At 35.1% G+C, this 23069-nt stretch overlaps 2 protein-coding genes across 2 annotated transcripts in view; both read left to right on the top strand.

Moving 5' to 3' along the window:
- LOC148957935 (ephrin type-A receptor 4a-like) overlaps positions 1–2241 on the top strand; it is a 48921-nt gene extending 46680 nt beyond the window's left edge. The window contains exon 4 of the mRNA XM_089114183.1: positions 1150–2241. Coding sequence (XP_088970309.1) covers positions 1150–1234 — 85 coding nt within the window. The 3' untranslated portion in view covers positions 1235–2241. The remainder of the gene's footprint in view (positions 1–1149) is intronic.
- On the top strand, positions 1265–22653 carry LOC135688197 (ephrin type-B receptor 1-B). The gene is made up of 19 exons (XM_089114167.1): positions 1265–1405; positions 2168–2241; positions 6906–7518; positions 9832–9996; positions 10566–10868; positions 11179–11375; positions 11991–12058; positions 12510–12599; positions 13429–13475; positions 13767–13901; positions 14592–14671; positions 15202–15307; positions 15521–15582; positions 15923–16021; positions 16670–16774; positions 17369–17518; positions 18335–18379; positions 19517–19668; positions 20331–22653. Exons 1-19 carry the CDS (start codon positions 1318–1320, stop codon positions 20572–20574), a joined length of 2823 nt encoding a protein of 940 aa, XP_088970293.1. The 5' UTR covers positions 1265–1317; the 3' UTR covers positions 20575–22653.
- Positions 22654–23069: the final 416 nt, after the last annotated feature.

The raw sequence follows: 23069 nt of genomic DNA, 5'->3' as shown, positions 1-23069 counted from the left end.
ATTGATGCTATTCTACCTATCACTTTTTAATTTTCTGTTGCCTTCTCTTAATTTTTCAATTTTCACTATCATTTTATCTCTTGTTTTTGTTGAATTTCAGCTTGTCTTGTTTGTTGTGTTGTCTTTAATTTTTGGGCAAATCTCAGCCTGGTGTTTTTTATAAGAGTTGTTCGTGTATAAAAAGCATGTATTGTATAAACTTAAAACATTTATGATGCTTTCTAAGGACATGTTTTTTAATGTATAACAATTAGAATTTTAATTATAATTTTAATTAGCTATTTTCTGTTCACTTAACATTTGTGACAAGGTTTGAGTGTGGTTTTTTTAGACAGGGCAAAACGATATTGGGAGCAGTTTTGATCCCATGTATCTATGAATTCGCGTAGTCATTTTAAAGCCATTTAAATTCTTAAGTGAAAAACAAGGTTGGACCATTCAACGTTTGTGTTAGCTCATGAAAAAATGTTATGCGAACTTTACGTGTTAGGATGCGTGTTCTTGGGAGGGGGGGGGGGGGGGGGGGTGGGGTGGAGAAGGTCAAATTTTGCAGACGGAGGACATCGAAAGCTCTATAGCTATTTTCATAGAATGCAACAAAGGCTCCATTTACTTGTTTATGAAAATTGTTTTATGGATGACTTAATCACCTAGAATTTGTAGATGAAGCAACTCATATTTAGTGGAAGTGCTATCATTAAAATTGCATACGCTTAATTCCTATCGTCCATTATCATAGATATACTTCTGAACCAATTTCGAAAGTTTTAAAACGCATGATATGAATAAAATTACACCCCAATTCAATTACACGGAAGTGCTTATTTTACAATCACCAATATTGTGTTACTTGGTGTTATTTTCACGAAATTCAGTAACAAAGTTTCACGAGGAAGTGGATGGAAATGAGATGACTGCTCAATGGTGTCGAGGAACAGGCGTGTATTGCAAATGTGATAACTTTTAATAAAAAGCCATGGACTCGTGTTTATTTGGTAATGAGAAATGACAAGAGGTTTACCGTTTGTGGTTTGGTTGACCGTTATTCAAATTTTGCTGTGATCGTTTCTCTGTATTAGTCTGGTGGCCTAACTTGAGCATCTGCTCATACGATTGTTTTTACACGAATTCATACATTTGTTGTTCTAGTGGACCCTTTATTTTGGTGCTGCCGTTTTCGTTCAGCTTCTTCACAGCTTGGTCCACAATAAAGACTGATGTGAATGGAAGTTAAGTATTTATCTTGGACCAACTCGACATCATGTAGTATTATTTGTTAGCTCGTCATGATTTGTGGCATCGTAGCAACTGTCTATCATGGGTATAAGATGGAACTGGCATCCCATTTTGGGCCTAGTCCTGTTAACCTTGAGCTGTATTGTAAATGTTACCAAAGGAATAGAAGGTGAGCAGTTACTGTGTTGTTGCAAAAGACAACATTGCTTTTATTGCAAATGTTTTATTTATTTGGTTTATATGACAAGGTAATGTCTTTATAAAGAATTTGGAAAATTTTTAGTATGTTTGTATCAACAAGTTGCTCCATTTATGAGGAAAACTACAAATATGTTTTGCTTCAAAAGTCGGCATTGATAAGAAGGTTATGTACACCATATTTTAATTTCAGTATAAATTTTTGTGTATTTATACTTATTATTGATGAACCCCCCTTAAAAATTGATCCTGTAATTTAAAAACCCCTCTTCTGGAAGATGAAAATGCTTTAAATTGATTTTCTCACCTCAATGTGATTAATACCTGTTTATTTACATCAGCGTTCCTGTTTGTTGTTCTATTTTTATGTGAATTATATCATCTCAAAAGTTACAATTAATTTGATAAACTCCCAATTTTACTGAAACAGCCTTCTTTTAAAGTAAAACTTAGAATTGGAACCTGAATTAATTTCGAGTGATCAAGTAACTTGGTTTGCATTTTATGTTGTGCCCAGTAATTGCCCAATGTTTTGCAATTTCTTATAGAAAATTTTACATGCTCAGAGCATTCAAAAATTAATTGTTTAGGTCTAAGAAAAAAAAGGATCGGTACCAATTATTTAAAAAATGTCTGAGTTTCATTTTGAGCTTGTGTATCAGTGACATAATATTGTATTTTTCTATTATCATGATTTATGTTTTTTTATTTATAGAATGTCATTTCTTTTCAGTTCCTGTTTCATTGACTGAGCTTGAAAATTGGAGGAAAGTCAAAAATGGCACTAGTTCTTCAGTTCGCAATAATGTAAGTTTAAACAAATCACCATGAAATCTACACTTAAATATTTCAGGACGTGTGGAAATTGTAATGGTAGCTTTCCTTATAAACTCTACCATTGGTCTGATCATAGAATAAGAATAACCAGATGGGTCACTCTAGGTTGTTTCTATAAGAATGCCATGGAGAGTATCTTGAAAGATAAACTATGGTTGAATGAACATAACAAAACAACTTGTATGATCAGGATATAATACTAGGCCACATTACGTATTCAGCATAAGAGTAGTAAAAACATGTTCACAGCATGACTAAGCAAGGCTTTACTTAAAGTGTCAATGTATGATGGTCAATAGAGCCATCTGCATTCCTCTTAACTTTGAATACCCCCTTCTCCCAACAATATTATTTCCTTTTGGTATTGGAACTAAGTCCCATGTTTTGTTTTTGATTAATGATAAGTATTCTGCATCAGTAGCTTCTTTCCGTTCACTAGCATGTTCTCCAGTCCATGCATCCTGGATCATCAATTTCATCTGCTATAATATCAGCACTGAAACAGTTTTCATTTTCTTCATTGACTTGCTCAGCCAGCTTAGCAGAAGAATGTGTTCTTGCACCTTGCAAGTTTGTAGCTTCTTATAAAGTTCTCCTCATATGTTGCTCCCACTGGCAAGATATTGTGGTTGACTTCATCACTCCACTTCTTCTATAACATTTCCATCAACGTCTGGATTCATTTCATCATCAAACTCAATAGGGCTGCAGTTTCTCAAAAATACAGCTGTGCTAACTGCTTCTGCCCAAAATGAAGTTGGTAAATTAGCATGACGTAACAAAGAGTGAGCTGCCTCCACAATTGTCCTATTCATGCGCTCTGCAACACCATTTTGCTCTGGACTCATTGGAGTTGTTGTTTGATGTAGAATTCCTTTTTCTCTTATGTATTCTATGAATTCTTTGGAGCAATATTCATCACCATTATCGCCACGAAGTATCTTGACTTTATTCCCAGTCTCATTGGTTGTTAAGTCTACAAATTCTTTGAATTTTTTCTAGCACTTCTTTTTTTGCCTAAGGAAATAAAAGTGGGTATACCGAGACGCATCATCGATAAATGTTACGAAGTACTTTGACTTTCCAATCGATTCCACGTCAGTTGGTCCACAAACATCACTATGTATTGTTGACAATACCTCAGCTGCTCGAGTTGATGATGCTTTCGGAAATGCATTGTGATGAGTCGCATGAGGCAACCTCAGTGGCGTAGCTAGCAGTTGTCATGCCCTCTCCTCAAATTTGAATAAATATGTTTGTGGCCAAATTCTGTTACACCCAATTTTTGAGTTGATGAGTTCCTTTTGGAAATTTTAATTTTAAGGCTTGTAACTTATAAAAAACATTTTTGACGAACCTTTGGAATGAGATTTTCTTATTATATAGCAATCATCTTGTTACACCATGAAATGAACTTTGTGTCTTATAGCTGTGACACTGTTTTGGTTTGTTGGTAATTTATACAGACAGAGTTCTGACAATTTCCAAACAGAACTGTACAAAAGAGATTAAAAAGCATTTGTTTAGTATAGTAGATAAACTTAGCTTAAATCAAAAATTGTGTTGTTCTCCTAATTTCTTTCAATTTGAAGGCTGAAATACATTTGTAAGGTTTAGAGATAAGCTAAAATTTGTAGATGAAATAATAAATGACATGAAACTGAATGGGAGCTTTTTGGTCATCTTTTCCACAAATAGTCTTATTATCAATCTATTGAAGGTATTTTAAAGCCATCACAATTAACTAACAACCCCAATAGAACTGATAGATGAATAAAACAAATGGGCAAATGAATATGCAATGTAAGTATTGATATGAAATATAGGAAGCTAAAATAATGGATAGGCCTAGTTGCAAAATGTTTTCTGCAAAGTTAGACTTAATAGAAAAAAACTTTGAAAAATAAGTTCAGCTTAACAAAAACATTGATGTTTCCACATATACTTGTGGTAAATATCCACATGATTGGATTGTCCTTACTAAATCTAGCAAACAAGGCTTTTAAATGAAATAATTTGATCTTGTAAATTTTCAAATACACGAAAAGTTATAATAAGAAATAAAACTGTTTAACTAACAAGATCAGTAACATGCTTGACTTGTCCCTGGTCATTTTATTTAAACAGCTATAAATAGTAAAAAAGTACTTTCAGCTACAAGTAAAGTTCTTAGAGCTTTTTCAGTAGAATTTGACTTTAATTGTGTGTGAAAACAGTGTTATTGCATGTGATAATAAACAAAAAAATGAAGAATAACATTAAGCAAGTTTTGGGATTCCCTATCCATTAACTACAAACTTATTGTCCTAATCATAATATGGTAACAATGCTCTTAAAGGGCTTAACAGTTTCTGAATATGCTGCTAAATTTCTGGATAGTCTAAGCTCTCAAATCTGTTAGACATTTAGCGCCTGCGGCGCTTCTATATCATTGGCCCAGCCTGTGTTTGGAAGCTTTCTTTGACAAAAACGACATTATTGTAGCATGAATTAGCATGTAAATTAACGCATGCACCAGTAACTTTAGGCTTCACTCAAAAACGCCGAGTGACCCTTCTGGTTATTCTTATTCTTACCAAAACGACGGGGGTGTGCACTCCTAAGATAGTTTTTGTGAACCGACTTTAAAAAAAAGCTAAAAATGATACCCGGCTTTAAAATTTTTGTATTCACTCAAAACTTTATTTCTACTGTATAGATAAATTTATGAAGGCAGGAATTCACAGAAATGCTCAAAGACTGTCTCAAAAATTATCCTTTAAACATAACTATATACACACTTGACAGTAAATTATCAAGAAAGATGGCCAGTTTCTGGTTTTCCATATTCTTCCAATAAATACAGCTAGTATGATAATGTAGAAGTTTTATGTAGAATGTAGAAGACTAAAAAGAAACTTGGAATATTTACATAATAAGGCAAATGCATATATGATCTTTATATGGGCTCATGTTAAAAATTTGTTTGGGGGTGTAATTTGCTGGAATCAAGACAATGTAAATTTTGACAATTTTGTAACAGAAGTTTGTTCTCACATTTGTACATTTGTACTCAAATTATCCAACCGACTTTAGATTTTATCAGTTGAACAGACACCTTGCCTTAAAATAAATTGCTGGAAATGATACCCGGAAAGACGTGCATCCTCTCAGCAATACATGTTGACTACCCCCCCCCCCCCCCCCCCCGGTGATGGGTAAAGATCAACAACATTATTCGAAGGCAGAGTGCTTTAACACTCAAAGTCTAACCTATCAGGCAATCCAAACAGAATCAGATTAACCATCTCTTTGCAGTTAGCATAAGATAAGATAATGCCTCAACAAGTAATAAACTGCCACAATGACACATTATTTTTAGATCTCCCACTTTTCTTTGCACAAATACTTCAACAAACCATCAACAAATTTTAAAGGTAGAAATTTTCAACTGTGTCGGCAGAAAGGTATAAATCATACCGTGTTTAGTTACATTTAAAACAATATTTTTATGGTCAAACGAACCAGCCATTAAAATTGATACTTTCTAGTTCCAAATTTAATTAACAGAAATTTCTCAGTCATCATAAAAATAAGGCTGAAAGCAGTTTGCTTTTTGGTTTTAGCAAAGTATTTCATCTTTTTTATCGAATTTGTAATCCAATCTTTTCTGAACTGCTATGCAGTTTGTTACAGAATCTTTTTAAAGTAGTTCTTCATAATTCTGCTTAATTATTTTGTCAGAAAAACAAGACAGTCATATGAAAAGGATAATTATAATTTAATTCAAACTCTGTTTAGAAAGAAATCAATTTTCTACCACCAACTATCATTAGCAAGCCTTTTCAGATTGTATATATTTTTGATGACTTCTTTCTAATTTGAGCAGCCATTTAGGTCTTCTTTTGCAACCTAATAAATATTGTTGGCAGACCGTTTGGTGAAAATATTTTCACAAGTGAAAAACTGCCCTCATGGATGATCTTACGAAGGCTATTGCCCATCTAACAATTACTTGGTAAAGAATCTTTCAAGGCCTAAGGGATGTATTAGGGTATCATCTTCCCACGACAGCCTTACATTTGATCTTCTAAATGTGTGGCGATTGCCAATTCTAATAACGCTTTGTTTTCATAAGCAGCTGGAACTTTTAGTCAAGGATACTTAGACTTATTTAGAAACTAACTTTACCGTAAGAGCTCTTCCTGTTTGTAAATGCTCTTGATTACTTTTTTCCCTTTGTATGATGCATAGCATGTATCTTTAATGATTGTTCCTTTGAAGCTTGTTGAAGCTCTCTATAATTTTTAACGTTTTTCAGTTTGGCAATCCAATTTGTTTATCTGGCATGTTGCTGTTGTAATGTTGGCCTTTTGGTTTGATAAATCTAGGGATTTAGGAATGATGTGAATAGCTACCACTTTACATGAAAAGCTATCATAAGAATATGATTTTTCTGCCATTTTGTCCTACATTTCTCTGCGTCAGTTTCTTTGACCATCTACTTTCCAATGTCTTGTTGCTTGAAAATTTTTAGTGTAATCTTGCGCTATTGCACAAATATTTTGCGAGTAAGTGCATTATTTTTTAATGCTAAGTGATAAATTCAAACCAGGCACCAAATCATTTGACACTCATTTTTTTCTTTTTTTCAGTGGAACCTTAAGGCAGATAAGACCGGGTTCACTGCTTGTGAAACAAGTAATGGTGTCATAGATGGTAATGTTATAACACCATTTATCACTACGAATCCAGCGAAGGAGATAACCCTCAGAGTTACTTATACTTTGACTTGCTGTTTATACAAATTGTCCATTGGTGTCTATGTCCTTTTGGGCTCAGGTGAAACATCTGCGCCAAGTGCTCTAAGCTTCGAGTACATTTCTGCTTTAAAAAATACCTCATCAATAAATCCGTCATCTAGAGCACAGTTTACATCAGCTATTACCATTGGAATGGAAGGAAGGACTGGACTTTTTATTGCTTTTAGAGATCAAGGAATTTGCGGAAGCCTTGATTCATTTCAACTCAGTTACATAGAATGTCCAAGCTCAGCTGGGGAATTAATGTCATTTCCACTTAGAACTGCAGCTCCAAACAGCACAGTTTCAGTCCTAAAGGTGCTTGGAACATGTGTTTCCAATGCTGATGTCCAAGTCTCAGAAGCAGCTAATTACATGTTTTGTTATACAAATGGTTCCACCAAGGTGTATGGTGGCTGTCATTGCAAAGCTGGATATGAATTTCTTTTTTTTAACAGTTGTAAAGGTGAGTCTATTTAATAAGTAAGCGTATATACATATATAAAACTTTCTTTTTCATTCATTCCATGCACTCATGTTTGTTCTTAGCACAAAGCAACTATCGCGTCATCACAATCTCGAAAATTTTGCCCCCGCACTAAAAATTGGACAACAATAAATTGAACATGCAAAGTCAACAAAGTTACTTGGTGTTTTCTTAGACCATCTTTTGTGGGAAGAGCATGAAAACAAGATAACATCATCCTGTTTTGGAGCTCTTGCCATGGTAAAAAAATTCAAAAAAATCATGTCAATGAAACTTGAAAAGCAAGTTGCTGAGTTGCTAATATTATCCAAATTGGATTATGTCGATGCCGTATTTCATTCGCTTTCATTGAAACTACAAAAACGACTACAAAAGGTGGAAAATGCAGCCGCAAGTTGTTTCTAGGCCGTTACATTAAAGAAAAGGATATCATATCACTAGGCAGGATACATTGACATATCATTGAAAGAAAAAAAGTAAACATCTGAGATCAAACTCTGCACCACAAATTGCAACTTTAACCAATTCTAAAATTTTGTAGAACAGTGCAGCTGATATTTTTTACAAGATACCAAAGAACTTAAAAAACGAAAGCCGAATTCCCATCAAAATCTAAAGAATATTTTCTTACTGAAGCAATAATTTATTTTTAGCCAAGTTTGTAATATCGCAATTCTTACTTTTATAATCTTAATTTATTTTTAATCACAATTGAAAATTCTTACTTTTTAGATTTTAAATCACCTTAAGTCAAATTTAGCTATTTCAATATTTTCTTTTCAGATTAATGAAACATGATATAAGAGTCTGTTTATGTCACTTTTGGGATGGAAGGCACAATGCAACGTCAATAATTTTCTTGACTTTCTATCCAAGTTTTGTAATTCTTCCTTGTTGCATTTAATGATACCGGCTCCATATCTGAGCAAAACTACAGCCCAAGTGTTTATTGCTTGGAACTTGTTACTTCAATTGGGCTTCGATTTCAATACTAATCTTAGTCTTTTTAGAAATTCCTTTCTAAACTTATCTTCATTTCGTCTTCCATCACTCCACCGATTTCCCAGATCCCCAAGTACTTGTAGCCATCATTCTCAACATTCCTCATCAGTTCACCCACCATCTGGCAGCATAACTCCCTCATGGTCTACCACGTTCCCCCTCTTCAGGATTAAGAAACCACATTTTTTAACACCAAACTCTATTCCAACATCTTGCCTAAACAAGTGTACTGTTTTCACTAAAGAATCGATTTGAGAATCGCTTTTACCATAAAGTTGCAAGTCGTCCATACATAGTAGGTAGTTTATCCTCTGTTGCTTATCTTTGAACTCATATGCAGCTTTTAAATTCCTAAATACCAGGCTTAACGGTATAAGACAAAGCACAAACAGCAAAGGGGACAAACTATCACCCTGGAAGATCCCTCTTCTAATGTGAACATGACATAACCTTTCTCCACAAGATGTTAATTCCGTTTTCAAGTGAGGCATACTTCGACGAATAAACTGTTCCGCTTTCCTGGTGACACCAAATAGTTCTAAGCACTCGATGATTCATGAGTGTGGCACCATGTCGTATGCCTTTCTATAATCGATTCAGGCCATAGAGAAATTGGTGTGTCTTCTCTTACAATCTTTCAGGACCATTTTGTCTATTAATAACTGATCTTTAGTTCATCTTCTTTCGCGTTTGCAGCCTTTGTGTTCATTAGGTAAAATGTTGTTGCTCTCTAAGAATGCATACATGCTTTCTGCGATTATCCCAGTCATGAGCTTCCACAATAACGGTAAACATGATATAGGTCTAAAGTTGTCTACGGCGTTTTCCTCTGAGGGGTCTTTCTGACATAGTATTGTTCTGCCTTTTGTCATCCATACAGGTAGCTCTTCCTCTCCATTCAAGATTTTATCCATCTGTTTAGCTATTCTGGCACCCTGTTGATGGCACGCTGTTGGCTTTTTCACCCAGAATCCCTGCACTCCATCAGGTCCAGGAGCTGTCTAATTTGGCATCTTTTTGCATTGGTCTTTTACTTCAACCTTAGAAATATGCATGTCCTGTTGTATTGGGTATGTCCCAGTTTCCTTGATTTGTTGAAACCATTCTGCTTGTTTATTATCCTCTTTTGCATCATCCAAGATTCCTCCCCAGAACTCTCTTCCTTCTTCCGCATTAGGTAGAATCTTTTTTAATTAGGTATATCCATCAATTTTCTTGAAACTTTCCTACATCAAATTCATAGGAGTGTTATGGTGATAATTTTTGTTCTCTATTGCAATGCTTTTACAGAATGTCCCGCAAAGAGTTTCAAAAGTGCTGCTGGCAACTTTAATTGCACCAGATGTGGTGCAAATGTTGAGGACGGACTGAAGCCCAGGACAACACCTTGTAAATGCAACAATGGATATTACAGGCCACTTCGATCTAAAAGTGTTCCAACTGTCGACTGTGAAGGTGAGCTTAATAGATTATTGATTTCTTATGAAAGAGAATGAATAGATTTACGAACCCATAAATACATTGAAACAAGTGGCTAGAAGGTCATTTACTTGTTTCACTAAAGATTCATCTCAAACCTTCTCTATCACATCATACCATTGTAAATATTTTATTTATTTCTGCATATTGGGGCAAGATATCAGTTGCGCTCAGAAGCTTTTAAGCTTTCCATTAAAAATTTTCCCTCTTTGACTATGTTAAACAAATTTTCGGTCCTAATTAAATCCTTTTTTCCAAAAAAGTGAACCATGGAAAATTTTTCATTTTATATCATTGCTTTCTAATGTGCACAATTCTCTTTTCACTTTAATATTACAGATCTTCTATCTTTTTACCCTCTACTGAATTTTTACTCAGCTATCCAGCTAGGTGCTAAATACTCAATGAACACTCGGTGCTAAATACTCAATGAACACTCGGTGTTCGGTAATCTTTTTGTATCATTTTAACTTCCATTCTTGATTCTCAATTTTTTCTTATCATTTTTAATCTCAATACTCGTAAATCAATATGGTTTTCAACAGCGCCACCATCTGCTCCAAATGTCGTTAGGGCAAAACAGATTGGGTCAAAGTGGATCTTATTAGAATGGACGGTTCCCATGGACCAGGGGACTGGAGGCAAACTGAGTTACACGATAAAAGCAAGCTGTACTAAATGTAAAATTCCACCTGACTTTACAACATCTAACCTTCTTTTCAATGTCACCGGGCTGAGCGCCTACACACGATATGACGTCAGAGTCTATTCCATCAACAATGTCACTGCTGCCATCGGCTTCGACAAGGCTCAGTACAACAGCACTTCAGTTTTGACTGGATCAGGATGTGAGTGAACGTTTGGCTTAAGTTACTCTGTTTGCTTAATGCTGTTTTAAGGGTCAGCGTGTGATTGAAAACATCCTCTTTTTCCTTTTTTGCAAGACTCTGTACCAACTTATCGCATATACATTCTTTACTCTGGAAAATTTGAAAAAATTGTTCAATGGTAGCAATGTCCGTGTATTGAGATAGGAGCCTAAATGAGAAAGTTGAGCTTTTTAGCAAATTATTTTTTGAGTTTATTTTACATTCGTTTATTTTGGGTAAATATCCCAATAGATATTTTGTTGGTTTATGTACTATATCTCATTTCCAGTGCCTTCGGAGGTTCAGAATCTTACTAAAAGGACAAACTCTGATGCATCAGTGACAATTTTCTGGAACGAGCCATTGACAAAGGGTGGTGATGATCTGCGATATTTTGTCACTGTTAATGGCGAAAAGGGAATGTTTACCACCAAGCTGAAATACACTGTTAAACAAGAGCAAGAAACGAAGAAGTACACTGTGTCTGTAAGTATGAGTTTTGATTCCCTAGTTTCATACCAATTTCCAGAAACAGAAGTCTCTCGACCTACATGAAGAATGATTTTAGGTAAAACACCCAGGCAAACATTTTAACTTTTTTCGACAGAGATTTTGAAAGATTTGGTTCGAAGCCCTGTGAAAGCACAAACTCTTTCCATGACTCTGCTACAAAAAGAAATCCTAACTGCTTGTGACTTTGCTATTGGGGGAGGGGGGCGTCGGGCGTGACACTCCCCTTGAGAAATGGTTCCATTCGACAAACGAGGAGTTGCTTGTCATCTAGGGGTGCTTAGTCGGCAAATTTCCAATCTTGTCGGCAAACACAGGATGGCTCACTAGCTTTTTCGGCAAATGGGACTTGGAAACCCCCCTTGAGTACAATAGCTAGCGAAAAGCTTGTCACTTTTAGAGTATGTGGGTTTAATTACTTGTGCTCTCTTACAACTATTTGATACTGAAGGTTTGAAACCTAGTAAATGTCTTGAATTTTTTAAAAAAGAGTCTTCAAGTCATAAATTAGCTCTACCAAGACTGAGAATGTTAACTTTATGCAGATGCACTCATGTAGAACGTAGAAATAATTTTTTACTATCAAATTAGGTAAAGTCCCACACGAGCGCTGGATTTTCCAAAGAAGAAGTTATCAGATTTGAAATCAAAAGAAAAGGAAAGTATTAGCCAGTGGAAATCAAAATTGTTATCATTAAATAGTTATATTTCATGTTTCTCCTGTAGGTTCGTTTTTCATATCATATTACCGTTGCATATAAATACCGTTGCATATGAATCCTAAACCTAAACCATACCTTACTGTTAACCAAGGTGGTGATGATATGTCTAGCTTATTGCTATTCTAGCACAGTGTTCTTGGTACTTTACTTGCTTTGAATCTTCGAGACATCTGCTGATATATTCTAGTCATTTTACATATAAGCCATTCAGCAAGTAAAACCCAATTGTTAGCCTAGTACAATGTACTTTGTACTGTTTTTTACTTTTAATTTTCGCTGATGTCTTCTTATCATATTGGCCATTGAGCAAGTCAGTTCTGTTGAATAGAATGCTCCCTATAGTCACCTTGAGTGACGTATGAATAATATATGGAATTCTATTTACAGGTATTTCACTGACTTTGGTCATTGCTGTCGTAGTCACATTGTTTGTCTTAATCTTGATTGCTGGCGCTTTCGTTGTATATTTCTACCGAAGGTACGTCTTATGTTAGCTTTAATATTTTCAAAACAATTTCCATACCGTTCTCGTTATAATGGCTCAGCTCATTTTACCAAAACCATCAACAAAACTGCCCCTCAAAGAGAACAGCCACCTCGATCTTGTAGGTCTAGAAACACTGTTAAAACAAGATCAGACGAAAAAGCTTTCAGTGTGTCGTAAAATGTTTGCTTTTTTCAAAGCCATTTTCAAATTCTGTATCGCAAAAAAACGGTTCAAAACAATCATGCAATTACCATAATTGCTTCTTTTTTTAGCACCTTTTGTTCCATTTTTTCAAATATTATTTTGCAAAAATCGGGTTCTCTGAGGTTATTCTCTGAAGTTATTCCATATTCGCCACTCTCGCCCCTTTGCCCTTTTTCCTCGAGTGACTCTTTGAAATTTCACTCTACTCCTCTAGGATATGCGTATAGATTCACTCCTTTTTTGACTTACTGACAGGCACGTAGATGCTCGAGGGTATGGGGGTGTCGCACCAGAGATAAAAAGTCTAAGTCGTACTGAAAATGCTTATTTCGGTCGAAGAATAATTTGCATTTCGTTATAGCCAAAAGAAGTTTTCTCAATTCAGAAAGATAATAACAAAACCGTATAGTATTAAGGGTCTGTAAGGTAAGTGTAACTTAAGAGTGAAATTATGATTGGCTTGTTGTCAGTCAGAAATCTAGCACCTTTTACCTCCCCCCCCCCCCCCTAAAATATCCGTCAATTCAGGTCCCTGATTATTAGCTGTCATTTTTATTATTCAATAATATTTTGTATCTTTGTCAATAAACAGTCTTATTTTTTTCTGCTTATCAAGGCGACATCCAAAGCATCTTCAACCTGTTCGACTTGAAAACGGGGAAGGTTCGTACACATTCGCTGTTAAAAATTTCTTAGAAATTTTCACTATACCCAATTGTTCTTTCCGTATATGGCGAATTTGTTAATTCATTTTCGATCAATGTTGGTATTTTACTTCCATAACAGTTGTTACTTCCCATAAATGTTTCTCTCAATGTTTACATTTTGACTGCTATTTTCAGCCAATTACGATTTCAATTATTGTGCTTTTTTGGAGAAAAATATCTTTCATAAATATTGTGTTTAAATTATGCAAAGTTCGACCTGGCTCTAAGTCTCTCTTACATTGTTTAGTGATTCTCCCAAGTGGAAAAGGCGTTCAGGTTTATATTGATCCGACGACATATCAAGATTTGGAGGACGCTGTGCAGCAGTTTGCTAACGAATTAGATCGAAGCTGGATCAAGCTAGATCGTCTGATTGGTGGAGGTGAGTTGGTTTAAAGTTAGTTTAAGAGCATCGTTCTTCTGATAGTTGCAAAGTCTTAAAACGTTTTATCTTGGTGGCAGATTCTTACAACTGATATTTGCATTCGCGAATCTAACTACGGTTTTTGTGTGTCTCAATGATTAAGCACCTCAATGGTTTAGCGTTTAAATTTCGAATTTTTTAACGATTCAAACAAAACCCGTTCAGGTGAAAGACAAGTGCCATAGGTGCAAACCTATTCTGCAATTCGGTCTGTTATCTACCCAAATTACTGCTGTTATCTTCCTCTTCTTTGATTCATCACAAATAATTTCCCACTGTTATTTTTCATATGATATGACACCGTCTTCTGTTGAAGATACCAGTGCTGCTCATCTTTAAGCAAATGGGGGCTCACCCTGTAGGCACTTGATAGAGTTTTCCGCTTTGTGTTCTGACTAAATCTTCTAGTTTTTCAAACATATAATGCTTTTATGGTACTAAGTTAAGAAACGTCTTCGGTAAGCTGTAATGGATTTATTGTATTAAATATTAGATTTTCGTAAGGTTTTAGGCCTGAAACTAGATGTCAGGCCCTGGCAAGCCATTTTCTTGGTTTGTAGGCTAATTTCCGTTGCTGTATAATGGAATGAGAATCAAAAAAGAATTGTCGAATTTTATGAATATTCTGCAATTAAATATTTTTCTTAGGTGAATTTGGTGATGTGTACAAAGGAACTATGGAAAAACCCTCTGAAAAAGCACAAATTGTCGCCGTCAAGACACTCAAGGTATAAGTTTGTGATCCTTCGTAGACAAGTAGGACAAACAAGTAGGACATCAAATCATTTTCAATGTAGGTTCTAAATACTCTTACACTCCCCTTTCCAAAGTATTCGAATTGTTGGGTAAAATTGGTGGCCTAACCCTTACTTACGACAGTTAAGAAAAAAAGAATAATCAATTTGTGGCGGGAAAATCAAGTAATAGCGTCAGAACACTGACAAAATAAGCAACCAGGCAAGTTATAATATTTTGTTCTGGGAAACTTTACTGTGAAAATTATTTTTAAAAGCTGAAAAAAATTATTTTTTATGGGCAATGGAAAAAAAACGCGAAATATGAACGAAGCAGAGCGAATTGTCACAGTGTTTTTACACCAGACAGTTCTGTAAACGCCGCAAATTAACCTCCATCCTCAAAGAAAACCCTCCCGAATGTGTAAGAAAATTTATAGGTCAATTTTTTTAGAAAAAGCAGCTGTCTTTCTGGGTGTTTTTATTAGCAAAAACTTACGTTATTGTTTTCTACCTTTTTGTAGTCAAATGCAAATAAGAAAGCAAGAGATGACTTTTTGGGAGAAGCAATGTATATGGGACAATTTGATGACCCAAATGTCATAAATCTCGAGGGTGTGGTCGTTAAAGGTATATAAATTTATTTGCTTTGAAGACATATCTTTTGCAAATTTTCTGATAGATTAGCAGATTGCTTTGTTTGTGAGCATGCAAACCGATTTCTAGCTTGTGTACTCTTTGAAATCTATATTGCCAATTTTTCCTGTCGTTCCGGAACACATATAGTACGTCGTCTCCCAGTTTGTCTGCCAATGCTTACAAATTTTTCTCTTTTCTTTCTAGACCGTCCCATATTGATTGTCATCGAATTCATGAGCAATGGATCGCTTGACTCCTTTCTACAAGTATGCTAAATTTCAATTTACTTCTTCAAATTGTTGCAAAAACTAGTTATTGAGTATGTAGTTAAACTAATTTATAGATTGAAATGGCAATTATTGACTGACAACCATTCACCAATATCTATCATCGCTTTCTTTTTTATTTATTTTACATTTTTCTAAGAATACATGCATAGCGAAGATTTAGGCATCTGAAGAAGCATTGCATGCCGGGTCGAAATGTTAGTCAATTTTAACTTTGTATCAAATATCTTCGTCCTATCTTCCACTACTCTATGTCTTTTGTGGCTAATTGAGTCTCTCAATCTGATGAAATGTAACAGAACCTTCTATATTTCCGCAGGAAAACGATGGTAAATTTACTCCACTCCAGTTACTAGGAATGGCCCGAGGTGTGGCGTCTGGAATGAAGTATCTCTCTGAAATGAGCTACATCCATAGGGTAGGTGTTGGCTACATCCACAGGGTATCTTCAATCGATAACCGTGTACTGCCTTTTAAAAATTGAGATTCAATCAGCAAAATGTTCTCTCATATATTATTGCAGAAATAAATTTTGTAGTATGGGATGGTTATATTCAAAGTAATTTTGCCCACAGATGGTTAATAGACTGCGATCTTCAGCCATTTCATGTCCCCTGAGTTTATTTAGCAGGGTTATCCGCTGTTATTTATCATAGCAGGACTTAATAAACGTTTTGCTTTAGCTCAATTTTTCATTGTGTGTATGTTGCTTGCTGTTGGCCTAAGGCTGAGATTGAGCCTAGAGCGTTTAGAGATGACTGGAATGCGCTCTTGAATGCATGTAAATAGTTCAGATTGGTTCTTTTTCTAAAAAATACCAGTAGACTATTTAGATTTGATTATTGGCAAATGTGATATAATTTTAGCAATTGCAATGGAATAGCAAATACAGCTGCGTTTAACTTTATCATGTATTCATCTGGAAAATATTACTTTTTCAACAATGGCATTTTTTGATTTGGACAGTGAGAGCATAATGGTAGTCCTTAAGTATTGCCCTGTTAGAATTATTTTGATCTGTTAGATTAAGTCTTAATTTGACTGAGTCTTAATGTTATTATTTCAGGATTTGGCAGCCAGAAATATTTTAGTAAATGATGACATGGTTTGCAAGGTTGCTGATTTTGGAATGAGCAGAGAATTGAGCGAGGAAGATACATATAACACAACCGTAATTAAATGTTTCATTAACCCTTGAAAATCAAGAAGATTTTTATCCTATTAACAGATGACATACAAATGTCTTTGAATTACACTAAATTCATATCAGATTACCTTATCATATTTGCTGCTCCTTCAAAAGATGTCATACTGGAGCAGTGCAATTATTTGTAGGTCAATGTATATTTTAATCTCGTACATGTATTGAGATATATTACATATCAAATTCAAAGTATGTTTCTGAGCAGGTATTTATTGAAAAAAAGTTTTATCTCTTTTATCAATCACTATTTAACTTTTGTGGCAGACACATAACAGAATTGAAATTCTTCAGGATACTACTAAATGTGAAATTGGACTTCATATGTTGGCCAGTAAGAGGAGACGTAGAAATTTTACCTGTAAGCAATTGGCCATTTTTAGTTGGGCGACATCTATGCATGGTTGTTGTTGTCAGGTTCCATTAACCATGTGACTCATCGTTGCAACTGAATCTACTCTGCTACCATTCATTCTAAACCTTTTCTGTCTAAAAAATATTTCACTATAGTTCAAGCTGGTAGACGAGATCCTTTATGATATAGCTTAACTTAATTTTTTACAGGGTGGCAAGATCCCTGTTCGATGGACAGCACCGGAAGCAATACAGTTTAAGAAATTCACCATTGCCTCGGATGTTTGGAGTTATGGTATCCTGCTTTGGGAGATAATGTCATACGGAGAAAGGCCATATTGGGACTGGGGCAATTATGAGGTATATTCACGTATCTTTTTAATATACCTATTCAGCAACAGGGAAATGTTTTTTATTTCATATATCTATGTATCTCCCGCCTGGGCAATGGTTTTAAAAAAAGTTGATAAATTGCGATTTCAAATAAATACTCTACACCTGAAGAAAAAGTCAGGGCTATTTCGTTAACTCGTTATTCAGAAAATAATTGCTTAACCCTTGTTATTTGATCAAGAAGCTATCTCGTGGTTGAGATCTATAGATTTATTTTCTAATTGTTTTTGAAATTCACATCCATTACCTTGCTTATCAAAACTTAAAAGATGCTAATTCTAGAAGATTTAGAGTCCTCTTGACTTACCTGCGGCCTTGACTATTCCTTGAAACATGATCTGGGCCAAATATTGTTGCAAGGTTAAATACATGAGAATATTTAGTAGGGTATTGTTTTCCAATGTTCAAAAGTTTTGGCAACCATCTTGTGTAATTTTTTTAAAAAAATCAAGCAGAAGATATTTTTGAAAGAATTTTATGTTATTTTGGTGGAAAATAAACGATAATAAAATGAACTTTTGTGAATTCGAATAAGGAGAGGACAAGTACGAAAAGTTTGTCCAATTCTCTACGGAATTTTTTAGCAAGTAAACAGACGTAAATCAAGCTGTTGGAAAAAAACATATAGTTACACAGGATACTTTAAGAAACAACGCCTAAAAGGGAGAATATTTGTCTCTTACATACGGGGCTTCATCTTCTTCAACTGTTTTGTGACTGTTGGTGCATTCTCTTCTGAGCTGACACGCGTAGGAATCAATTTAAGCCTTGGTTCTTTTTTAGGTGCTTGAACGTCTGGCTTCTGGCTACAGACTTCCTCCGCCAATGGTATGTTTTACGTTTAAAAGTCTCTAGATTTCATAGATTTTTACTACATACTTTTCTTTGATCAATTACACAAGATATGACAAATGTGTCATGCTCTGTACTTTTCATATCGAGGCTACACCTAGCTTAAACATTGTCTGTTCCCTGTTTTTTTCGTCGCTTATATTTGTGAGCTTTATCTGCTTTAAACCTTGAAGTCTTTATCGAGGTGCTACAATGCAGACGTAAAAGCAGTTAAGTTTTCCTGATCCATAAACTTCCTTGCATCAGCATTTTTGATCTAAAGATTTTCCGACAAAGGCAAAATCTGCGGGCCTACTGATGGCCTACTATTCTACAGACGTTTTTCTTCTTCTATCGCAGAGGGGTCTTTTTCGTGCACTCTGTTACTCTTAGGTGCAATTGGTCTGTTGTATACTTAGTTACAAAGTTGTTGGCAATGATAGGTGTCACATGCTCTGTTGGGTTATGTATTTTGATTCAAAAAACAAATTAACTTGCTTAAAATGCAACCATACCCTAAATTTCGTACCAATTATTTTTCTTTTAGGCTTAACTGTCTTTCAGATTCCCAATGCCCTAGTCTCATATTTTCTGATCATGTGCATAAAGTACCATTTGTTATCCAAGTCAAAGATATTAAATAGATATCCCATTCTGCCTTCACTGGTAATGATATGTTTGCAAATGCAACTCTACCTTCGTTTGCATATATTACAGTCCTGTGTATTCTAATTCTACGCAGGGTTTGATTCGGTCAAGTTTGCTTGGTCACAGTACAATACGCTAGCTTGCTTCACGAAGCCCCTTTTTCTTCTCACAGTTTGTAACCTTTGAAATGCTTTTCTCTCATCTTGCCTCCCAGACTATCAGACTTTCCTTTTTCTAAACGATAATCTACATGCTTGATTTCACCTCCTTCTCTTCTTACCCCCTTCCTCCTTACATAAACTTACATTGGCCTCAGACCTCTTTTCAACGCCTCCCTCCTTTCTCTTGTCATGGCTTTGCTATTGGCCCAAGACCTTACATAACCAAAAAATTTATGTTCACTGTTTTTGTGTTTATCAACTCAACTTTTGCTGTTTCTTATCTAAGTCTTAAAAGCAGCTGTTTACGATTGACAATCTCTTGCAGAGCTGCCCTAAAGTTGTGCACGATCTTATGTTATCTTGCTGGCACAAAGATCGCGTGAAAAGACCAAAATTTAAGGACATTCGTGGCACGATTGATAAGTGGATCCGGAGTCCGGAGTTGCTGAAACACGAGGAATCGGTTGTGACAAGGCGGTATGTTGCAATATATCTCCTTTCAATATACAAAAAAACTATTAAACTTGAATATGAAGTTGAAGGAATCATTTTGGTTAATGCGATACAGCTTTGTCTCTGAAGAGGAGAGGGAGTCCCCGTGACAGCCATATTTATATCGGACTACACTCGAAACGCTGTGTTAGCTTCGAATAAAATTGTGTTGCCCACGAAGTTTCATTCATCAGTACTTCAAGCACTCCTGGACACAGCTGTTGCGATGAACGTCTAAATAAGTGTATCATGCATATTTAGTCGCACATTTAACCCCCTGGGATTCCCTCTCCTGGAATTTTCTACGTGCGAGCTTAGGAGGTGTTTAATGTAGTAGCAGAGGAATGAGTCGGAAGGGGGGGGGGGGGTACTGGAGCATATACCCACCAATATTTGTATCTCTCGAATGGGCCCCGTTTTCGCTGACCTGTGTCCCTTCCCCACTTCTGAAAAGCGCCCTATATCTTTATATGAGTTACCAAATGCTAGAATAAATGTATTTGATATCAAAAAGCTCTTTGCACTACTTACCTAAAATAGGTTGATATTAGGGTCTAATTTATGTGTCAATTACAATATTTCTTAGGAATATAAAGGAGGCTGCCTTTATACTCTATCTATTATTTCTCCTTGTTTACCTATCATAGTGACACTAATTTGGATTACGCGTCAATGAAGACCTTAAAAGAATGGCTTGATTCGATTGGGATGTCGCGATACATCGAGAACTTCACTGAAAAGGGCCTAGTCACACCTCGCCAGATCTTAGAGCTCACGGATCCAGATCTGAAAGATATAGGAATTGAAGCTGTTGGCCACCGAAACAAAATTATGAAGAACATCAATTTGACGAAAGGCCAGTTGATTAGAACAAAATCCATGGCAATCTAAGCGCTGTGAGGCAAGTTGCTTTTATTAGAAATTACATCGAAAACTTCATTACATCACTCTAATGTCTGTGACAGTAGTTTGTCATGATGTCATAATAAGTATTTGACCAATTTTCGAGAACTATCTAGTTTGACTTGTTTATGTATTGCCCTTGATTGTAAAGATGCATTTCTACGAAAGACATTTTTGATGTGACGTTTTTATATTAGAAGTATTGAATTGTTTGGAGAACGTACGTAGAGCATTCTGCACCATAGAAGACATTCCAAGTTATCTTGTAAGCTGTTGTTGTGGTTTTCTTCCATAAGTTGTTGTGCATAGGTTGAATGTTTTATTTAAAGGCATTGAATCATGATAAAATTTATTGGGTATACCCAAAGTGCCAAAATCCGCTGAGTCATGATTTTCATGACTGCGATGCTATTGGTTGACCTTAAACTGGTCACATGAACTCGCCTCGTACTGATTGACAAAACAGTTTCCATCAATAGCAAGTTGTCATTAACGGATGCAAATATCACATGAAACAGCAGCGATCACGCCGAAACCAAATGAAACTCTATAGAAAAGGCCTATTTGCCATAAATCAATGCCTTTAACAAAAAGGTACTGTACCTGTATTGACTGTTTTTATTATTTCATATAAGTGAGTCTGCTGCTTATTTAATCTGTGATACAGCTTACCTTCTTGGTTAAAGGCTTTCTGCAACCATTTAGACACGCATGTCGTTCATTATGTGGTCTTCATTTTCATTTTTTTGTCCTGTGTGTATGTATCAAGAGACAAACGGTTTTTGACCTTTCTCACTGCATAAATACACTCGATCGTAGCCAAGGGACATTAACATCTTTCTCTCCTCCTGCCAGCATAAACAGACACTTACTCTGCTTCAATGATATAGCACAACTCACATTAATAGCTGAATTTTCTTTCAAAAAGTAGTATCAAAATTCTAGCGATCCGTATTTACAGTGTATTTTTCAAATTAATTTTCTTATTGCAGTTAAGATTAAGTTTTCCGTAAGGTAGATTCATTTTTAGTCACCGATTAGTAACAGTTATCGATCTTAGCAAAAAAGGCTTCTAGGTTTAACGTCTAAATATTTTGAAATAACATAATGTTTTATGAAATGCGAGGTAAAATATGTTTGCGTTGCCTTGTTCAAGAATTGATAAAACGAACTGTAGAAATCAGTTGCATCTTATTATTACAAAGAACCTACAAAAGCATTTTCGCGTAGAACCTTTTAATTTTGAAGCCTTAGCATTTGCCACTTAATATGTGCATAGTTGCATTCTGGTATAACTTAGATGGTTTTGAAACAGTGATGAATAAATGCCCAAGTGCATTAGGTATGAATTTAGGAGTTTTTATATCCGTTACTTTTTGACATGAAGCTATTTTGTTTATTAAAATATTCCTAATTTAATCTTTCTTGTGAATATCTTTTACTAGTCGAAACCATTTTTTAAACCGTGTATAATGATAATTGCAGATAACTAACTATTTGATAACGAATTCCCGCTGAATACTTTCTTGAATGTCCGAGAGAAAATAGTCATTATTTGTGAATAGGTGTCGTATTAAATCTGAACTTATGCTGTATCCAGCCTGGCAGAAGCAGAATAATGAAAGGGTTTTCTAAACCTGGTAGATCTGAAGTCCGCGATTTTACCGATACCTAGGTCTCGGAGATGCTACTTAAAGCGTGCTTGATGTAGTGGTGTCTAGATATCCTATTTCGTTGACTTTTTTGTCAAACTTTTCAAACTTCGTTGCCTCACTTAACAAACCCACTCTCACATGAAAGGCCTTCTAAACTGTTCGCATTGACGTCACATCATCTTTTTTCCTGTTCTTATACATGTTTATGTATATGTTTAAGGCTAAAACAGTATATCTTAGAATTACCACCATAAGTAACAAAGTTTTGATATTTTCATTTTTCCGAACCATCAGAATTTTCTCATCTAAATAAGCTCTTAAAATAATTAGTATCTGTAATAGTTTTTAAGTAATTAAATAGTATTTAAATAGTAATTAAAATAATTTTGTTCATAGAAAGTTTTTTCCATAATTCCAGAAAGATATCTCTTTTTTGAGTGACCCAATTTTGAAAAAAGAAGAGTTTCTGGTTTTCCAAAGTTGTAAATTTTTCCAGTGATTTTTTAGCTAAAAATCAAGCCCATTATCTTAACAGAACTTAACTATGTATCCAGCCTTATTATTGAATCTTGTTTTCCTAATAAAATTTTCCTGTTTCAGTGACTCTATTTCCACAAAAAAAAGAAATCAATTTTTGACAGAATTTCCCCCTATATAAGCATTAACCAGGTTTTGGTTTTGTACCTTCGCCATGGAACGTACTTTTTTCGTTTATTTTTTAATGTTATTCCCTCTTTTTTCTGTCTAGATTTTCACAAAAAAAGTAGATTATAGACTTGCTAAAAGCATTTATTATTCACAGAAGTTTTCCAGCTCAAAGCAACACAA

The sequence above is a fragment of the Rhopilema esculentum genome, chromosome 19 (genome assembly GCF_057945365.1).
Source record: "Rhopilema esculentum isolate cy_ngs chromosome 19, ASM5794536v1, whole genome shotgun sequence".
Classification (NCBI taxonomy): Eukaryota; Metazoa; Cnidaria; class Scyphozoa; order Rhizostomeae; family Rhizostomatidae; genus Rhopilema; species Rhopilema esculentum.
Note: the sequence above shows the minus strand (reverse complement) of the source record. Positions and strands in the feature narration are given on the sequence as shown.